The sequence below is a fragment of the Leucoraja erinacea genome, chromosome 17 (assembly GCF_028641065.1).
Source record: "Leucoraja erinacea ecotype New England chromosome 17, Leri_hhj_1, whole genome shotgun sequence".
Lineage (NCBI taxonomy): Eukaryota > Metazoa > Chordata > Chondrichthyes > Rajiformes > Rajidae > Leucoraja > Leucoraja erinaceus.
This window is the reverse complement of record NC_073393.1, coordinates 27,200,673-27,220,252: the sequence shown is the minus strand read 5'-3', so window position 1 is coordinate 27,220,252 and position 19,580 is coordinate 27,200,673. Positions and strand designations below refer to the sequence as shown.

The following is a 19,580-nucleotide window of genomic DNA, read 5'->3' as shown; positions in this document are numbered from 1 at the left end:
ACGATCTGCCAGAGGAGGTAATTTAGATAGATACTATAACAACATTCCATAGATACATGGACAGGTACGTGGATAGGAAAAGTCAAGTCAAGTTTATTTGTCACATACACATACGAGATGTCCAGTGAAATGAAAGTGGCAATGCTCGCGGACTTTTGTGCAAAAAGACAAACAACCAAACAAACTATAAACACAATCATAACACACATATTCTTTTACATAATAAATAATGGAAGGAAAAACGTTCAGTAGAGTAGAGGGATTGGAGGGATATAAGCCATACACGGGCAAATAGAACTAGTTTAGATAGGGCATCATGGATGAGTTGGGCCGAAGTGTCTGGATCTGCGTGCTATATGACTGACCAGTTTCTTGTAGCAGAAGTGTCAAATTGACAGAACGAGTATAGCGGAAAAGGGGGCATGTTTTTTCTCATAATGTGGTTGGGATTCACTGCATGAATGCTCATCAGAATTTAAAAGTACATAGATGTGTACTTGAAAAGCTAAGACCTGCAGATCTATGGACATAGTGAAAGGTGTATTTATGGTCCACAAGGGAGAATGTCATTGAACGATGGAAACAACACCATAGAAAGTTGTATGATCCTTGCGGATTTGTTAATGTTGATGCTGGTGCTCTCTTCTGATTGATTCATTTATATTCCAAGTTTACAAATTGTTTTCAAAATACAATTTAGATAATTTTGTTTCTGAGTCAGTGGACACCTGAGGTGTAGCATTCATAGTATTATCAGATTTTAGTTGAAAAAATCTCCATTCCTCCATGGTTGCTCCGATGGGAATCTACAATTTCCATTCCTCTTCTCTGTTCAGTCACTGGTGAAGAACATCTTTTGCTATTTATGCATAATAAAGCCTTAAGTTTTATTTGCCTGTTTATTGCTTGCTATTCCGCCTAGGTTTAGGAACAGCTTCTTCCCCGCAACCATGAAACTCTTGAACATGACAAACACCAACTAAACTATGAACTAAGAACTGCCTTGGTTGTACCAGGGACTTACGGCTTTTGTTTACACTAATATTGTTTTTTAAATGTATTGAACTTTCTTTTGTTTTTTGTGTTATGCATGCATTGTGTTTCTCGGCCTGTTTTGCTGCTGTAAGATTATCATTGTTTTGCTTTCGGTACAATTGACAATTAAAACACTCTTGACTGTTCCCTTTCACCACGTTGTTCCTGCTGCTCATAGTTCTTCAGAAAAGCCCTGAATCTCATCCAAAAGGCTGCCTCTTATTCCACCCCACACTGTCGTACTTGCCCCTTGCAACCATTCTTGTCTATTGCCTGGTTGTGCAGTTTAAAAATTATTATTAATGTGCTGAAAGCTCATATTATCTTCCAGTTATTCTGTTCCCCGTCTGTATTTCCTGATCCTCTGAAAGAGAATGCACACATTCATCCCTTGTTATCCCCTTATCAGTAGCTGTGCATTAAACTGTTTCAATCCCACTTTACAGAATTCCTTCATTGAACTCAGGTTTTGTTCCAAGGCACAAAACCTGAATGGTCATATCTTTTAACCAATAAATGCGAGAAAGCAATTTTTACTAAGAGTAGTTAAACTTGGAATTCATTGCTTGCAGGGATGTGGAGACAGAATCATTCTGTTTTCCTGAATGGAATTGGATGTGCTTAAGTGAGAGTGATTTACAGGGCTATTGGGAAAGAGAAAAATTGGACTTGATGATCTTTGTTTGGAAATGACAAAGATTTGAATGACCTTCTCTGCATGAACAGTATGATTTTATAAGCTGTGTGGATATTATTAGAAGAATGGCATTGAGGAAGAGCATATAGGGTGATTTCACCAAAGGTCAAATGAGCGTAGATCCCCCCTCACGTGACCGAAAAATTTAACTGGAGGACATATGTCACTCCGGTACATGTTAGTGAATGGGGAAACACGCACTTTCACACCAGTTAAAAACATGGAAAATGGCCGATATTTGAGCTGAAAATTTCTGTGCTAGTCGGGGTGACCGTGAAGCACAGCGACCTAAATTTTCAGGCAAAAAAAAGATAGAAAGTAAGGTAATTACAAGAGGGAACTGAAGGTGGAAAAACAGCGGAAGTGCTTCGCAGACATTTGCCGTGGAGATTTAAAGGACCAAAATATCGGGAATTGTCGCGTTTGCTCGCTGAATTTCATCAAAAGTTAGGCATTATTGACTTACTTTTAATGAAATGCAGCGAGCAAACGCGATAATTCCCGATATTTTGGACCTTTAAATTTCCACGGCAAATGTCCGCTGTTCACTTCCACTGGATTGGCACCTTCAGCTCCCTCTTTAATTTACCTTAGTTTCTATCTTTTTTTTGGACTGTAAATCTAGGTAGCTGTGCCTCACGGTCACCCCGACTGGCACAGCAAATTGCAGCTCAAAAACTGGCCGTTTTCGATGTTTTTAACGGGTGGGAAAGTGCGTGTTTTCCCATTCACTAACATGTACCGGATGTATAGCATGTACTCCAGTTGAGATTTTCGGTCACGTGAGTGCGGATCTACGCTCTAGTGACCTTTCGTGAAATCACCCTATTCAACAACATTGTTAAATTTATGTAATAAATAGAAAATGATTTACACCGAAGGAAGACATAAAATGCTGGAGGAACTCAGCGGGTCAGGCAGCATCCTTGGAGAACATGGACAGGTGACATTTTGGGTCAGGACTGAAATCTGCACATTATTAGTTTTTCTCAGCATTCCAACACATCTGGTAGCTCAGGAGAGGCACATGGGAAGATTATGCATTATGACACAACTGTACAGTGCAGAAAGAAATGTGTGCAAATTAAATGGTTAGTTGGCTTCCTAAATATTAAAATGTTTCAGCAATGTATTTTACTCTTGGTTTTTTACTATAACTGCACTCCATATGACATGGAATCGATATATATATATATTTCCCCCTTGCTCTCTTTATTGTTTGCTTGTTTCCTTAGTTGACAAAGTAAACTGATTTTCTGCCACCCCTGGTTCCAGAGCCTTACCGGATTATCTGTTTTTCAAATCCGCTCTCGTAATTTTGTCCGGATTAAAGAACGTACTGAACCATTAGTAAGAAAAGCGGTGGTTGACGAGTAGTTTTTTTCCACCTAAATATTTCGCACATCAGTTTGAAGGGTCCTGACCCAAAAAGTCGCCTATTCATGTTCTCCAGAGATGCTGCCTGACCTGCTGAGTTACTCCAGCGCTGTCATTTTTTTTGCAAATCAGCATAACCTCAGTCCTTCTCTAGCAATCTGAGAACTACAACTTCCATCAGGACGCACGGCGGACACGCATGCTCGCTGGCGTTGGAGCCAATCGGCGGGAGGAAGTGACGCAGGTAAACAGTCGGCGGGGGGTGGGGCGAGGGCAGCCGAGTTGCTCCTGACAACAGCGGCTGGAGGGGAGGAAGCAGCGATGTCTGCTCTCAGATACGCGGGGCTGGACGACACCGACAGCGAGGACGAGCTGCCTCCTGGCTGGGAGGAGAGAACCACCAAAGACGGCTGGGTTTACTACGCCAAGTAAGGAAACAAACAAAACAAATAAAGAGAGGCAGTGGGGAAAATATACATCGATTCCATGTCATGTGCAGACTTAACTGTCACGCATCTCCGAGAGCATCCAGAGCAAAATGCATTGCTGAAACTTTTTAAATCTTTGACAACCCAACTAACTTTATTTAATTTGCTGACATTTCTCTCTGCACTTTATATTTCTGTCATGTTGCACAATGTCATCGCAATGATAGACAATCAAACCAAAAGTATAAGTTATTGGGCCTTATATACAGGGGAGTTTACACACAGAATTAAGACAATCAACAATGTTTTCTTCTGTACTCATCTTGCAATATTGCGGAAAAAGGGTGTGTATTGGCCTTGTACCTTGAAAGCAACTTTTTTCCAAAGTAAAGCCCTTCACACTGCGAACCTCTGAGTGTTCATTAATAATATTTTGTTGTCAGTTACATGTGATTACATGCAATTCCCTTGGTCCTCCACTCCCTGAACTCCATCCACCAAACGAATCTTTAAACGCTCCATGTGCGCACACTACAACTACATGTGGGTGTATTCCAAATTTGAAACCTCGCACGTTTTTGACAATTCCAGTAGGAAGCTTCGACTTTGTTAGACAACCTGAATGAAAATCAAGGTGTTGACTTTCAAATAGTGGTGTACCTAAATGTCACAGCTTTGTTACTGCCACGTGATCGCCCACACAAACAATTTTGCTTCCCTTCCCAGGTTGCTGAGAGCTGCCATTTCTCACATAAATTATATTTGTCAGTGTACCTGTGTACGCTGCGCCATTCACTTTGTTGAGAAGAGGAGAAAGGAACATTATTAAAACATGCTGCTAATATTTGCACTGTTATTTTCAGTATAAATATCATAAGTATTCCAACATCCTTTATTTAAATTTCACTTGCAGGTACATTTGTACAGGTTGAACATGGTTTGCTAGTCTAAGGAATTCAGCAAAGAAACCTTCCTGCTTTTCTAATCTTATGAATGGCTGATTAGGTGATCTTGGCACTCAATGGAAATTACTAATGATCATCTCCACTCATCATCATGATTTAATACAAAATTTGGAAATGTTCTTTTAATTAGATGCTAACTTATTACACTTTATTACGTGGCTTCTTGTGCACAATGAAAAGCTTAAGTTTAAAACTGAATGTGATTTATCGCTCCGCTTTAAAATCAATGGTTTTGTGTTTCAGAAAAACAAGGCTAATATAAAATGAGTGATTCTAAGGAACTGAAATACAATAGATTAGAAATTGTATTATTGTTTCTAAACTTGGCATTTCTATTTATAAACACTCCAGTTCCTCCTATCATATCACAAATATTCTGATTGATGAAATCAACTCTGTTAAAGGCATTTGGACCATTAACAGTGACAACACAAGTCTTGACCCAAGTGACCTCCAAGGAAGCAACAGTATTTTCTTTCATTTTTCTTGTATCTCCATCAGTTGCTTTATTCAAACAACATAAATCAGAAAAAACTACGTGCTTGGATTTATAAACAATAGAAGTACTGAGTTACTCTGAAAGGTAGCTGCTCAGTGAATAATCCTATTTACCACAATGGTTCAGTGGGCAAGGTTCTCACATGGAAACATAGTCATACAGCACAGAAACAGGCTCTTCACAAACAAGCATTTTGAAATTTCTAATACAATCACCTTATTAACATGATGTTTCTTTTGTTTTGCTGATTATATTACATCAGTGGCCTCGATGGAAACTCTTTCTTGTTTCCTCTACTGTTGAACGGTTGGTTCTGTCATACATGAATTTGTATACATGTACATCATGTACTTGATTTGTACACACATTATCTATCTATCTATTATATATTACTAAAACTCTAATTTTGTTTGTTCCTATGCCTGTCTGTGTGTGTGTGATTCTGTCTGATCCTGAAATTACCCCAAAACAGTACACGACAGTGCTACCATTTTTGGACGACCTTATGCACCAGTGTCCTGTGGTGGTTTGTATCATGTTTCATTCAGATTGATGTTATATTTTACAAGTTATTCACATTTTTTACTTTACAAAACCCCACTTTGAGAAAAATGACGAAGTTGCAGTGGCAGTTACAGCTATGATGTCACAATGGGATTGTAGCCCTGCCCGCTACAATGTTGCAAATCCCAGGACACTTGAGTCTTGGCGGCAAGTGCAATAGGAATTTTTTTTGCCTGGCAGCAAGTGCAATTTAATTTTTTTTTAAGTCTAAAAAGAGGGAGGGTGAATATGGGGAAATGAGCTGCCCCCGTGCAGTTGGGGGCTAGGGGTGAGTGGTGGAAATATTGCGATAGGGGAACGGGTTGCATTGGGGGAAATGGGTGAGTGGTGGAATATTGCGTTGGGAATGGGTTGTGTTGGGGGACCTGGCCTCCCGTGGGTGCTACGGGTGAATGGTGGAATATTGCGTTGTGGGAATGGGTTGCATTGGGGGACCAGGCCTCCTGTGTGACAGGGACCCAATGGGTCCCACTTGGTCGAGTATATCTATCTATAATTTAAACGTGTGTGTGTGTGTGTGTGTCTTTGAAACGTATCTCCTAGCGATTTTAGAAATTCACTCCTCTGTACATTTGGCACATTATTTTCAGACTGTTTTATTAAAATTGTTGACCAATCTGACCGCAGCCCAGCTGCTGACGTTACAATAACAGCGGAATTTTTACATCTTGTCTCTCTCTTCTTTAGTCATGTCCTCTCTCTCTCTCTCTCCCCCCCCTCTCTCTCTCTCCCCCCTCTCTCTGTCTCTCCCTCTCCCCCTTCTCTCTCTCCCTCTCCCCCCCTCCCCCCTCTCTCTCTCTCTCCTCTCTCTCCCCCTCACTCTCTCTCTCCCCCCCTCTCTCCCCTCTCTCTCTCGTTTCTATCTATCTCTCTATCCCCTCGTCCCTGTCCCCCTTCTCTCTCTCTCTCTCCCCTCCCGTCTCTCTCTTGTCTCCCACCCCCCCCCCTCCCTCCCCCCCTCTCCCTGTCTCTTGCCCTCCCTGTCTCTTGCCCTTCTCTCTCTGCCCTCACTCTCTACACCCCTCCCTCTAGATGCGCCTGCGAGTTGGGGGCTATGCATCATCAGATAGGGCGGTTATGGGGTAAAAGAAGCAAATTAATAATATTAATATAATATCAAGGGGGGTAGTTAGCATGTGTGCAGATGGGTAGTTAGTGTGTGTGGGGGTGGTTAGTGTGTGTGACGCCGCATGCCGCTCCCCCCCCCCCACCCCGCAACTGCACGTTGGGGGAACAGACCCAATGGGTCTGCACTTCGTCTAATATATTACTAAAACTCTCATCTTGTTTTTTAGTATGCACGTGTGTCTGTGAGTGTGATCCTGAAATTACGCCAAAACGGTACATGCTAGTGCACCAATTTCTGGCCTACCTTACTCCCCATTGTCACAGTTATTCACATTTTAAACTTAAAAAAAATCACTTTTCACTTTCAAAAATCCAATTTCACTTGCCCTACCCGTTACAATGTTAACAAATGACAGGACTCCCAGTGCAATGAGAAATCTGTTACATTGTTGTAAGGAGAGGAAGGGAGTGGGGAGGGGCGAGGATTGTTGTCTAATGTTATTTAAATATTGTGTTTAGTGTGGGGGTGGGAAAGGGGGGAGGGTGGGAGGAGTGTGGGAGCAGGGAAATAGAGGGAGAGGAAGTGGGTAGGGAGGGGAGAGGGGTTATGGACGGAGGGAGGGAGTGACTGAGTAGGGGAAAGGGGAGGGAGAGGTGAGGGGGGAGGGCAGGAGGATGGGGTAAGGAAGAGGGAGGATGAAGAAGAGGGGGGGGTGTGCCGGGGGATGAGAGGAAATGAGCCGTGCTTACGCAGTTGGGGGCTATGGGTGAGTGATGGAATATTGTGTTGGAACGGGTGAATGGTGGAATATTGCGTTGGAGGAACGGGACCCAACGGGACCCAACCAAGGTCCCACTTGGTCTAGTAGTGGATACAATTATAAAAGTACAACAGGTCGTGCGTTTTTAGCAAAAATGTATTTGTTCCATTTGCTGTAATCAAGCTATTGATACAGAAGAATTGGTCACATAGAATCATAGAGTCAAACAGCATGGAAACAGACCCTTTAGCCCAACTCGTCTACGCTTATCAAAATGCCCCATCCAAGCTAATTCTGTTTGCCCATGCCTGGCCCATATCCTCCAAACCATTTTTATACATGCACCTGGTGAGATGTCTTTTCAATGTCAGGGTCTCGAGTCCTGGCAACATCGTTGTAAATCTTCTTTGTAGTCTTTCCAGCCCACGCTATTTTTCCTCTAGCAGGTTGAACAAAACTGAATACAATACTCAATAAAGTATGGCATCACCAATGTCTTGTCCAACTTTAACATATAGTGCCCTCCATAATGTTTGGTACAAAGACCTATCATTTATTTATTTGCCTCTGTACTCCACAATTTGAGATTTGTAATAGGAAAAAAAATCACTTGCGGTGAAAGTGCACATTGTCAGATTTTAATAAAGGCCATTTTTACACATTTTGGTTTCACCATGTAGAAATTACAGCAGTGTTTATACATAGTCCCTCCCCATTTTAGGGCACCATAATGTTTGGAACAGCAATGTCATGTAAATGAAAGTAGTTATGTTTAGCATTCTGTTGCATATCATTTGCATGCAATGACTGCTTGAAGTCTGCGATTCATGTACATCACCAGTTGCTGAGTGTCTTCTATGGTGATGCTCTGCCAGGCTTGTAATGCAGCCATCTTTAGCTTATGCTTGTTTTGGGGGCTAGTCCCCTTCAGTTTCCTCTTCAGCATATAAAAGGCATGCTCAATTGGGTTCAGATCAGGTGATTGACTTGGCCACTCAAGAATTTACAATTTTTTAGCTTTGAAAAACTCCTTTATTGCTTTAGCAGTATGTTTGGGATCATTGTCTTGCTGTAGATTGAACCGCCGGCCAATGAGTTTTGAGGCATTTGTTTGAACTTGAGCAGATAGGATGTGTCTTTACACTTCAGAATTCATTATGCTATCATTAGCAGTTGTATCATCAATGAAGATAAGTGAGCCAGTACCTTCAACAGCCATACATGCCCCTCACGTTTCACAGATGAGGTGGTATGTTTTGGATCTTGGGCAGTTTCTTCTCTCCTCCATACTTTGCTCTTGTCATCACTCTGATATAAGTTAATTTTTGTCTCATCTGTCCACAAGACCTTTTTTCCAGAACTGTGGTTGCTCTTTTCAGTACTTCTTGGCAAACTGCATTATGGAGGCATTTAAAACACACCTGAGCAATTACAAACACCTGTGGAGCCACGTGTCCCAAACACTGTGCCCTGAAATGGGGGGGACTATGTATAAACACAGCTGTAATTTCTACATGGCGTAACCAAAATGTATAAAAATGGCTTTTAATAAAATCTGACAATGTGCACTTTAACCACATGTGATTTTTTTTGTATTACAAACCTCAAATTGTGGAGTACAGAGGCAAATAAATAAATAATAGGTCTTTGTCCCAAACATTATGGAGGGCACTGTATCGCCCTAAATGCAATTCTGTGACTGATGAAGGCCACCGTGTAAAAAGCCTTCTTCACTGACCTGTACACCTGCGACGTCACATTAAGGGAACTATGAACTGCTTGATCCCTCTTGATTACAACACACCTCAGGGCCTAACCATTCACTGCAAAGATCATGCCCTGGTTTGACTTCTCAGACTGCAACATCTAACTGTTATTAAATTACATTAGCCATTCCTTGCCCAGTTGTACCAGATCCTGCAATAATTCTTGATAGCTGTCTTCACACTCTATGACACCACCTATATTTGTGTCATCTGCTAACTTACTAACCATGCCTTGTACATTCTCATCCAAATAGTTGATATAGAAAATGAACAGCAAAGAGCCCAGCAGCGATCCCTGAGGCATTTTATGTGTTAACAAACATGATACAATTTGCACAATCAGAACCATTCCAGTGCTTATAATGCTTTCAAGCTTTAGAGGGAATTTACCCTTTTTAGGCTGAGGCTGCCCTTGAATTGTAACCTGTGCTATTTTTATTCACTAGGTCATTTAATTCTCAGTAAATGGATATTGATTTTTATTATTTATGAATTCTATTTTAGTTGCATACTATAATTACAGAGAATGGATCGTGCACAATATTTTTGGGCCCTGCATTGTACAACTTTTGAAAGTGTATTTAATTTTTGATTGGATGAGGATTGAAGTTGAATTTTGTTGTTGTTACATCTGTTCCCTATTGTCCCTTTTAAATTCCAATTCAAAATTGAAAAATGACAAAGACTAGGGCAGTTAACTGGATTCTAATAAACTTTGGCTCATTTCAATGATATATTGAAAAATTAAGTAATTACTAGACTAAGTGGGACCCGTTGGGTCCCAGTATCACACGGGAGGGCTGGTCCCCCAATGCAATATTCCACCTCTCCACCAATTCCAATATTGGTGGGAGTGGGGGGGGAGGCTTTCTGGAGCACTAGTATGGGTGTTGTGGGCTGAAGGGACTGGTTTCCAGAGGGCTAGTATGGACATTGTGGGCCGAATGGATTATTGTGCTGGCGGATCAGTCACTCAAGCCTGTTGTGCTGGCAGCTCACTCACTCACGGCTGGTGGGCTGACAGTTGACTCACGGCTATTCCTTGAAATTCCATTTCAAGCAGGGTGCAAGGCCACCAAATTCAAGTGCAGTTCCATACCATTTCAAGCAGGGTGCAAGGCCACTAAAGACAGCGAGTCGTGAGCTCTCCCTCGTCCATCTTGCAGAGACTGAGCCATGCCCACACTTCTGGGTTTTATAGTCCCTCCCTCCTCAAGGGGCGTGGCCTTCATGGCGTGATTGACAGGAGAGAATCTCAACATTTTTTAAACACTGATAACTCTTATTTTTCATCGATGGGAAAAATCCTCAGCACCTGATGAGCGGAGGGGGACTGAGTAAATGGCCAAAAATCACAGCCGAACGTGGTTGCGATTTTTCTAAATCAATATAAAGCGCAAACAGGAAGTGGTCATGATTAGACTTAATTATATAGAAGGCAAGGCAAGGCAACTTTAATTGGGCAAGGCAACTTGAATTAGGCAAGGCAACTTTAAAAAGGCAACACAACTTTAAAAAGGTAAACACAGCTTTAGCATTTCCAAACCAAAGGCATTTCCAAACCAAAGGCAACCCAGCTTTAGCATTTCCAAATTAGCTTCAGCATTTCCAAACTATATTTTCAAACCACATTAAGGGGATCGACAGGTCAGTAAAACCACTCACAGTTCAGTAGACATGTGTTCAGTGTTATTCACAGCTCAGACTGAGAGACGTGACCCTCTCGCTCCCCCATCTTGCAGAGACTGACTGAGGCACTCAACACTTCTGGGTTTTATAGTCCCTCTGGAAGTGGTGTGGCCTTCATTGAATTGAATTGAATTGAATCCTTTATTTGTTATTCAGACCTTCCGGTCTGAACAAAATGTCGTTGCCTGCAGCCATACATGTAATAATAAACAACATACAATAGCAATGTTACAAAATTTTGAGATTTAAAAAATCAAGTCTGCAATTTATCCCATCAGATAAAGCATAACAATAAGTTTAATTTGACACCTAATTCACTTTCATATCTCAAGTAATAAAAAAGTTATGGCCATTTTCATGCTCGGAAATTAGCATCTTGTTCCCTATTCATTTTCTATGGACATAACAAAAAAGCTGTGATCGTGGACAGTCAAAAGCCCATAACCTTCTTAAAAATTAAGAGAACTGAATGAAATTTTCAGTTATCATAGATTGAAGCATTCTGAAACAAATATGAAATAATCTTGCTTGGATGACCTGAAATTAAAGCATATAATTAGTTAGTTACCCAATTGTAGCTAATTTCAAACTTCAATTACTAGATCTAAACATCTATCCATTTCTTAATAAATGATTAACATTTCTAAATAGCCAAGTGTCCAAATAATATTCACAAATAATTCACAATAAAACATGATTTTTAAATCTCATTTACATCAATTTATAGGCCAAATGGAAGGAATTTAGTGTTCAATTGCTGTAAATTAAAGTCAATTTAAATCAGCTTTCTAGTGAGTTCCTGTGAACGCGCTGGTTTAGAACGTTCACATTGCGCTGGATTTGTGCCCTCAAGTGCCCAGAAAAATACTGCGGGATATAAAGAGCCCAAAATGAACTCTTCGCTATAGAAAACTTTATAGACAGGGTTCTTAAGAAGCCCCTTTTAATGTAAAAATAAGGTACATACCTTTAATTGTTTGCTTTATAAAACCCTGGGGCTGCGAGAGGTTGCGAGTTTAGACAGGATTTTTAAACTATAACTATTATACAAGGCCATAAAAACTAATAATACCTTTTGCGACGGGGTCTTTCAGCGATTTTCCGATGATTTACTAGGCTGAACATTTTCGATTGCAACAGCCTAGTAAAAATCGCGTTTTAAACCCGCCCCCTCTAAACAGCGCCAAAATCGCACACACGGGGTAGGGCAGATGCTCAGCCACGATTAAGGTAGGTTTTGTAACATACCTACATACAATAAACACAACTTACCATCCACCACAGTGAGTTCACCAAGCACCTCCTCACGGTGATGGAGGCAAAAAGTCTTAGGGTTACTGCCTCCTCCGTCTGAGGCGATCCCGATGGTAAGTCAGTCCCGTGGGCCGCCCACACGGGAGCGCCTTCCAGCCCCGCACCTGGCCGCCCTCACGGGAGCACCTCAGCCACCAGAGCACCGTCTCCGCCCCGCACCGGGCCGCCCACACGGGAGCATCTCAGCCCCGCATCGGGCCGCCCACACGGGAGCGCCTTCCAACTGGGAGCCGGGCCGCCCACACGGGAGCGCCTTCCAGCCGGAGAGCCGGGCCGCCCACACGGAGCGCCTTCCAGCCGGGAGCCGGGCTGCCCACACGGGAGCGCCTTCCAGCCGGGAGCCAGGCCGCCCACACGGGAGCGCATTCCAGCCGAGAGCCGGGCCGCCCACACGGAGCGCCTTCCAGCCGGGAGCCGGGCTGCCCACACGGGAGCGTTTTCCAGCCGGGAGCCGGGCCACCCTCACAGGAGTGTCTCAGCCCCACGCTGTCCGCCCTCACCGGAGCGCCGAGTCGTGCCGCTGCCCGAACGCCGCCGCAGCTTGAAGACGGCCAGCTTGGTAAGTCCTGACTGGCTCTATCTCCGGAGCCTCGAGGTCGGTCGCAGGGTGGAGGCCACCAGCTCCGCCATTAGGCCTCAGCTCAGACGGGGGACGAGAAGGGGGATACGACAAGAAAGTCGCATTCCGCCGAAGGGAGAGACAGAAAGCCCTGTTCCACCTCACCCCCACACATAACACAACCTAATAACCAAACGTTTAACTGTACAAGACAAAAAAAAACAACACCAACAAAAGTAAAAACAGACAGACTGCAAGCGAGCTGTAGCCGTTTCACAGCGCCACCACTTCCGGAGAGCGAATCTCAACATTTTTTAAACACTAATAACTCTTTTACTTTTCACCGATGGGAAAAATCCTCTTGTCCTGCGCAGCGGAAGGGGACTCTGAGTAAGATGGCCAGCCGTATGTGGCAGCTTTTGTTTTCTAAAATCAATATATATAGAACAACAGGAAGTGGTCAAAATCAGACTTTCAGTAATATAGATAATGGAGCAGCACAAAGTGGATACATATGCGTAAGCTGGCAGGTTTTGGGAATCCTGGTTGATGAGGCATATCAAGACTCATCATAAAAATAAAGGAACATGCCAGGTATAGGCTGCTGAGATCAGATGAATCTCGAGAAATGCAGGAGTATAATAAAGAGGGAAATCAGGAGGGCAATAAGGAGAATAGAGATATCTCTGGTGCACAAGATAAAGGAAAATCTTTAAAACGTTTACAGGTACATTGAAAGCAAAAGGGTTAAGAGGGAGTAAGTATGGCTCCTTTAAGATAAATGTGGTTGACTGTGTGTTGAGCCACAGGATATGTGCTAGGTGTAAAATGAATACTTTTCATCTGAATTTACTGAGGAGAAGTTCGTGGAAGCAAGGGAATTGAATAGTGATGTACAGTATTTGACCATGTTCAAATTATAAAAGATGAGGTACAGGCACTGTTACTTCTTATTAAACCGACATCCCACAGCAGCTGGTGGAGACGCTGAGGCTGTTAGGGGTGGATACTGGCACTTGTAACTGGGTCCTTAACTTTCTATCACAACGGCAGCAGACAGTCAGGGTGGGCAGTCGGACATCAAAAACCATCGCTGTGAGCACTGGCTCACCCCAAGGCTGTGTCCTAAGCCCCCTGCTGTTTAGTCTGCTTACACATGATTGTACTGCTAGACTCAATAACAACTATATCAACAAGTTTGCTGATGATACAACAGTGGTGGGTCTTATCAGCGACAATAATGAGTCGGCGTACAGGATGGAGGTGGAGCTGCTCACAGGATGGTGCAAATCCCACAACTTCACTCTTAATGTGGGAAAAACTAAGGAGATGGTGGTCGACTTCAGGAGGGCGGGGAAACAACACCATACACCGCTGTATATTGATGGAGCTGCTGTGGAGAGGGTCAGCAGTGTGAAGTTCCTAGGACTCCACCTGTCGGATGACCTGACCTCTATGACCAACACCACAGCTGTGGTCAAAAGAGCCCAACAGCAACTCCACCCTCTCCGGAGACTACGGAAAGCAGGTCTCCCCACTGCCCATCTAAGAACCTTTTATAGGGGCACATTTGAAAGTATAACCTACGGCATCACTTCCTGGTTCGGGAGCTGCAAGGCTTAGGAACAATATCAACTAAACAGGATAGTGAAGACCGCCAGCAGGATTATCGGTGCCCCACTCCCTTTCCTGCTGGAGATATACAAGAAGAGGAGCATCAGCAGAGCCATCTCCATCATCCAGGACCCCTACCACCCATCACATCACATCTTTTCCATTCTGCCATCTGGGAAGAGGTACAGGAGCATCAGCTGCAAAACCAGCTGGATGCTCCTCAGCTTCTTCCCACAGGCGATAAGACTGATTAACGGACTTTGTCCCCTCCCAAAATATCGCTCATCCACCACACATCCATACTTTGACAGTTAGACACCTGTCAAAGTAAAGCCACTGTGAAGCCACTGTCGATCAGAATGACTGTTTTTATTATATTGTTAATTTTTAGGCCTACTTTCTTTTTAAAAATGGTAATTTTAATTTGTTTTTAAAGCTCTATGTATTATCCTTTTTTGTTCTTATTTTTACACTGAATGGAAACCGATTGAGCAACGTTTTTTCGTTTCCTCTGTGTATGCGAGTACTCAGTGAAATGATATTAAAGAAATACTGAATACAACTCACAAAAACGTCAGTTAGAGCAACTCAAGCTTTACTGATCATCCGCCGGGAAGTGACAGGGATACACCAGTCAAGTAAGCAACACAGACACTTGACTTTCCCCGTGCCACCACTTCAATGAACAAAGAGTTGCATGATGTTTTATACTGTGTGTATCACTTAGTCACATTCATGGTCAGGGATATAGTCAATACACATTACCACAGGATGCGTCTGAGCTTGCCTCTCGTCAATTAGTAGACACATTTCAAAGGCATATTATCAGTTGGTACTTTCAAGACAAGACAGCTCAAAGGCATCGGTCATTGTCTCAATATACATCACTGAGCCAAGTCTGGGCTTGTCTCTCTCATAAATTGGTAGACACATTTCAACAGCATCGGTCATTGTCTCAATACACAGCAACCTGAGGCAAGCACGGGCTTGTCTCTCATCAATCCACTGGAAAAGGCCTGCTTGAGACAAAATATGAGCCACAACCTAGTCCAGTATTCCATTATATATCTTTTATATATTTAAAAGCATTAAACCTTTTCATTCCCTCCTTTTTATCATTTTGATGATAACAATTACAGTCTTCGCCGAGTACATAGGCCATAAGCATCGCAACAGACAAATTAAGAGTACAATTAGTAATACAATCAATCCATAGTGGTCAATAATTCCCCAAACCCTTCCAAACATATTAAATGGCCACCAACCTCCCCCGGAGCTATTATCATGGAATTCAGCTCCTACCTTCTTTATTTTAGCCATTTCCATTCTGATATGGGCTGCCAAATCAGTAATGTTGGAGGAAGCTTCTGGAATAAAAGTACAACATTCCTGGCCGATTATGGCGCACAGCCCTCCTTTTACTGCTAGGATAAAATCTAGGGCAATTCTGTTTTGTAATACTACAGTTCATAGCTACCATCTCAGCTGTTACCTCTTCTATCTCCTGGGTTGCACTCAAGGTGGTGCCATTGGCAAACGTCTCCATGGCGGAGGCCATTTTAATGAGTTCCCGTGAAACTACCATACTACCATGCTACCATAGGAAGGAGGATCATAAAAAATTGCTTAGCATGCGTTAGGTTTCACTTGGAAATCCCCGTGTGCTGATGCAGCTGGTTCATGCTTCTCATGAGTGGGACCACATATGCAACATAACACCCTGTCCAGTGATGGGGTCCTTTTAGTCGTTTCCAAGTTGCCCCGTCTGCCGGCGGCATTCCTGGTAACCATGGGTAGGCCCAGGATACACATGCAAAATATGTGCCATTAACCGGTCGGGGTGGGCCGGCAATGGTGGCTTACTGGGTTGTCATACACGTACTGTTTCCCAAAAATACACCTGTGCCTTGGTTGTGGCAAAAACAGGTAGTATTAACTGGCCTGTGTGGATGTCTTACTATCTGCAGTTGGGGTATATCTGCTGCGCTTGTCATGATTAATTTCCAATCTTGTTTAAAGGGAGGGGTGTACCATCCCTTAAAGTTATTGTATCTCGGCAGGGCTCTCACTTATTTTCCGTGTTGCCAGCCGGGCAACTTCGGCAGCTTTTTAGGTTGCTAAATGACAGTTCGGGTGGTCTTTGAAGACGGCTTGCATGACGCGTGCAATAATGTGCTCGGACGAAGTGCGTAGTTACCAGTCGGAATAGTGGTCAATGAAGCATTCACATATTCTGCTTCAAATAAAGCCACAAACTAAACATATTCACCAATCAAAACATGATATATACCACAATGACATGCAGCAAAATTACAATACAGTATCTTATCTCTTTTTACACATTGCAATGAATGCAATTTCCATTATTCTCTTTCCACTTCCAAACAAAAATCTGGTTGGATTATTCAGCATATGATCATCCTCGGTGAGACCAAGCGCAGGCTTGGCGATCGCTTCGCACAACACCTCCACTCCATTCGCAATAACTAACCTGATCTCCCGGTGGCTCAGCACTTCAACTCCCCCTCCCATTCCAAATCCGACCTTTCTGTCCTGGGCCTCCTCGATGGCCAGAGTGAGGCCCACCCCAAATTGGAGGAGCAGCACTTCATATTTTGCTTGGGCAGTTTACACCCCAGCGGAATGAACATTGACCTCCAATTTCAGGTAGTCCCTCCTTTCTCCTCCGTTTCCCGGCTTTCCCTCAGCCCACAGTCTCCGCCTCTTCCTTTCTTCTTCCTTCAACCTCCCCCCGCACCCTCACATCAGTCTGAAGAAGGGTCTCGACCCGAAACGCCGCCTATTTCCTTCGCTCCATCGATGCTGCCTCACCCGCTGAGTTTCTCCAGCATTTTTGTCTATCCATTCACAAAAGTTCTGTTATCCAACTTTCCTCACCCACTACCTACACATTTGGGGCAATTTTACAGAGACAAGTTAACCTACAAAGCCAATGCGTCTTTGGGATGTGGGAGGAAACTCACATGCTTGCAGGGAGAATGTGCAAATTCAACACAGATAGTGCCCGAGGACAGGATCGAACACAGATCTCTGGCGTGCGAGGCAGCAAGCCCACTAGCTGTGCCACTATATTTTATTTTCCAACACACAAAAAATTATACGTTGATAACTTTGGTTACTAAAAGAAAATAAACTATCCATTTTCAGTCTTAAATCTCTAAGTGACGCTATGTCCCCCTTTACAGCTACTATATGTTTTAATTCAGTTCAAGGCTATGGGGCAGTACATTGGCCATAAAGTTGCTGCCTAAAATTGCCAGAGACCCGGAATTGGTCCTGAATATGGGTGCTGTCTGTAGGGAGTTTGCTCCTTTTCCTTTTGATCGCATGGGTTTTCTCTGGGTGCTCTTGTTTCCTTCCACATTCCAAAGGTGTGCAGGAACCTTTTTCAGACCTAACCCAAAACGTAATATTTTCCTTTTGTCCAGAGATTCTGTCTGACCTGTTGAGTTACTCCAGCTTTTTTGTCTATCTTCAGTTTAAACCAACATCTGCAGTTCCTTCCTACACACACAATACTATACGATAGAACTTTATTAATCCCAGGAGGGAAATTATGTGTGTGTGTGTGTGTATAGTTATATATTCATATATAAATATACACTGTTTTGTTTTCTCATTTATAACATTGTTGTGCTGCTACAAGTAAGGATTTCATTGTTCTAACTGGGATGTGAGTCTTGACTCTTGACTTACGTCGCTAATGTGTGGGATAGAACTAGTGTACGGGATGATTGGTGGATGGTGTGGACTTGGTGGGACGAACGACCTGTTTTCTCGCTGTATCTTTAAATTAAACTAAAAACACTAAAACCAGAGGAAATCAGAGGAAATCTAAAGAAGGGTCCCTACCCGAAACGTCACCCAATTTCTTCTATCCGGAGATGCTGGCTGGTCCATGGAGTTCCCCCGCACAATTAAAGCATCTTCACCCTACCATAGGTACCCAACCAGACACAACTAAATTTAAGTAGCTCTTTTTTCCCGAAGAACCCTTTTTTGCTTAAGTCCAAGTCAAGAGTCAAGAGAGTTTTATTATCATGTGTCTCAATGAAATTCTTGCTTGCTACAGCACAACAGAATATGTAAGCATAATACAGAACGGGAGATAAAAGTTCAGTGTGTCTATATACCATAGACCATACATATAAATAAACAGATAAAATGCAATCGGCTGTTATTTGGTGTTTGGTGGTGGGGGGTCCACTCAAGTTTAAATTCCATTTCGAATATTTTTGGAGGACCAGGAAACCAAGAAGCAAGAGTTACCCCAGGGAGTTACCCCAGGGAGTTACCCCAGGGAGTTACTCCAGCTCCAGGGGGTGATTCTGCGTTGGTTTTCAGCGGTCGCGGTGAGGTGGCAACCAGACAGCAATGGCGGCCAGATCTCCCACAATGCAAAGGGAGGGAGAAAGTGACCGGCGCCGACCAGTTGCCATGGCAGTGCGCATGTGCAGGGCGGCACATGCGCACAACCACCGCCGATGAAGTGCTGGCCAAAGATCCTCGCTATAGGATCTTTGGTGCTGGTCGTGGTTGTGCGCATGTGGAGGGGGAGGATGTGCAGGCCGCGGTAAGACGGGCTGCCGTGCTGGCAGATGAGGAGCGGCCAGAGACCCGAGACCCAGACACGGGCACGGATACGGGTGGCGGGTGGAGACAGAGAGTGAGAGAGATAGAGAGGGGGCCCACTCAGAATTAAACAATATGTATCCCGGGTGCTTGCCAAGCTGGGCAAAATGGCATGGCTTTAAGTTGCCCGGCGGGACTGTAGGTTGCCATTGCCAACCGGGCAACCGCTAATTTCGAGCCCTGCTCGGGCCACCATAGTAGCAATGGTACAACATTTTGAGATTTAAAACATCAAGTCTGCAATTTATCTCATCAGATAAAGCATAAAAATAAGTTTAATTTGACGCCTAATTCACTTTCATATCTTCAGTATTAAAAAAGTTATGGCCATTTTCATACTCGGGAATTAGCATCTTGTTCCCTATTGCTTTTCCTTTGACTGGACACAAAAGCTGTGATCGAGGACAGTCAAAAGCCCATAACTTTCTTAAAAATTAAGGGAACTGAATGACATTTTCAGTTGTTATAGATTAAAGCGTTCTGAAACAAATGTAAAACATCTTACTTGGATGACCTGAAATTAAAGCATATAATTAGTTAATTACCTAATTGTAGTTAATTACAAAATTGACCGTTGTGACGGAAATAATA

General features: G+C 43.2%; 1 protein-coding gene across 6 annotated transcripts in view; it reads left to right on the top strand.

Annotated features, from left to right (window-relative positions):
- The first annotated feature begins 3,369 nt into the window (after window positions 1–3,369).
- Window positions 3,370–19,580, top strand: part of wwox (WW domain containing oxidoreductase) — a 977,325-nt gene continuing 961,114 nt past the window's right edge. For 5 of the 6 annotated variants that reach the window (XM_055648844.1, XM_055648848.1, XM_055648849.1 and 2 more), the window contains exon 1: window positions 3,370–3,537. In XM_055648844.1, coding sequence (XP_055504819.1) covers window positions 3,431–3,537 — 107 coding nt within the window. In that variant the 5' untranslated portion in view covers window positions 3,370–3,430. The remainder of the gene's footprint in view (window positions 3,538–19,580) is intronic. The other variant, XM_055648843.1, reaches the window with a different exon arrangement.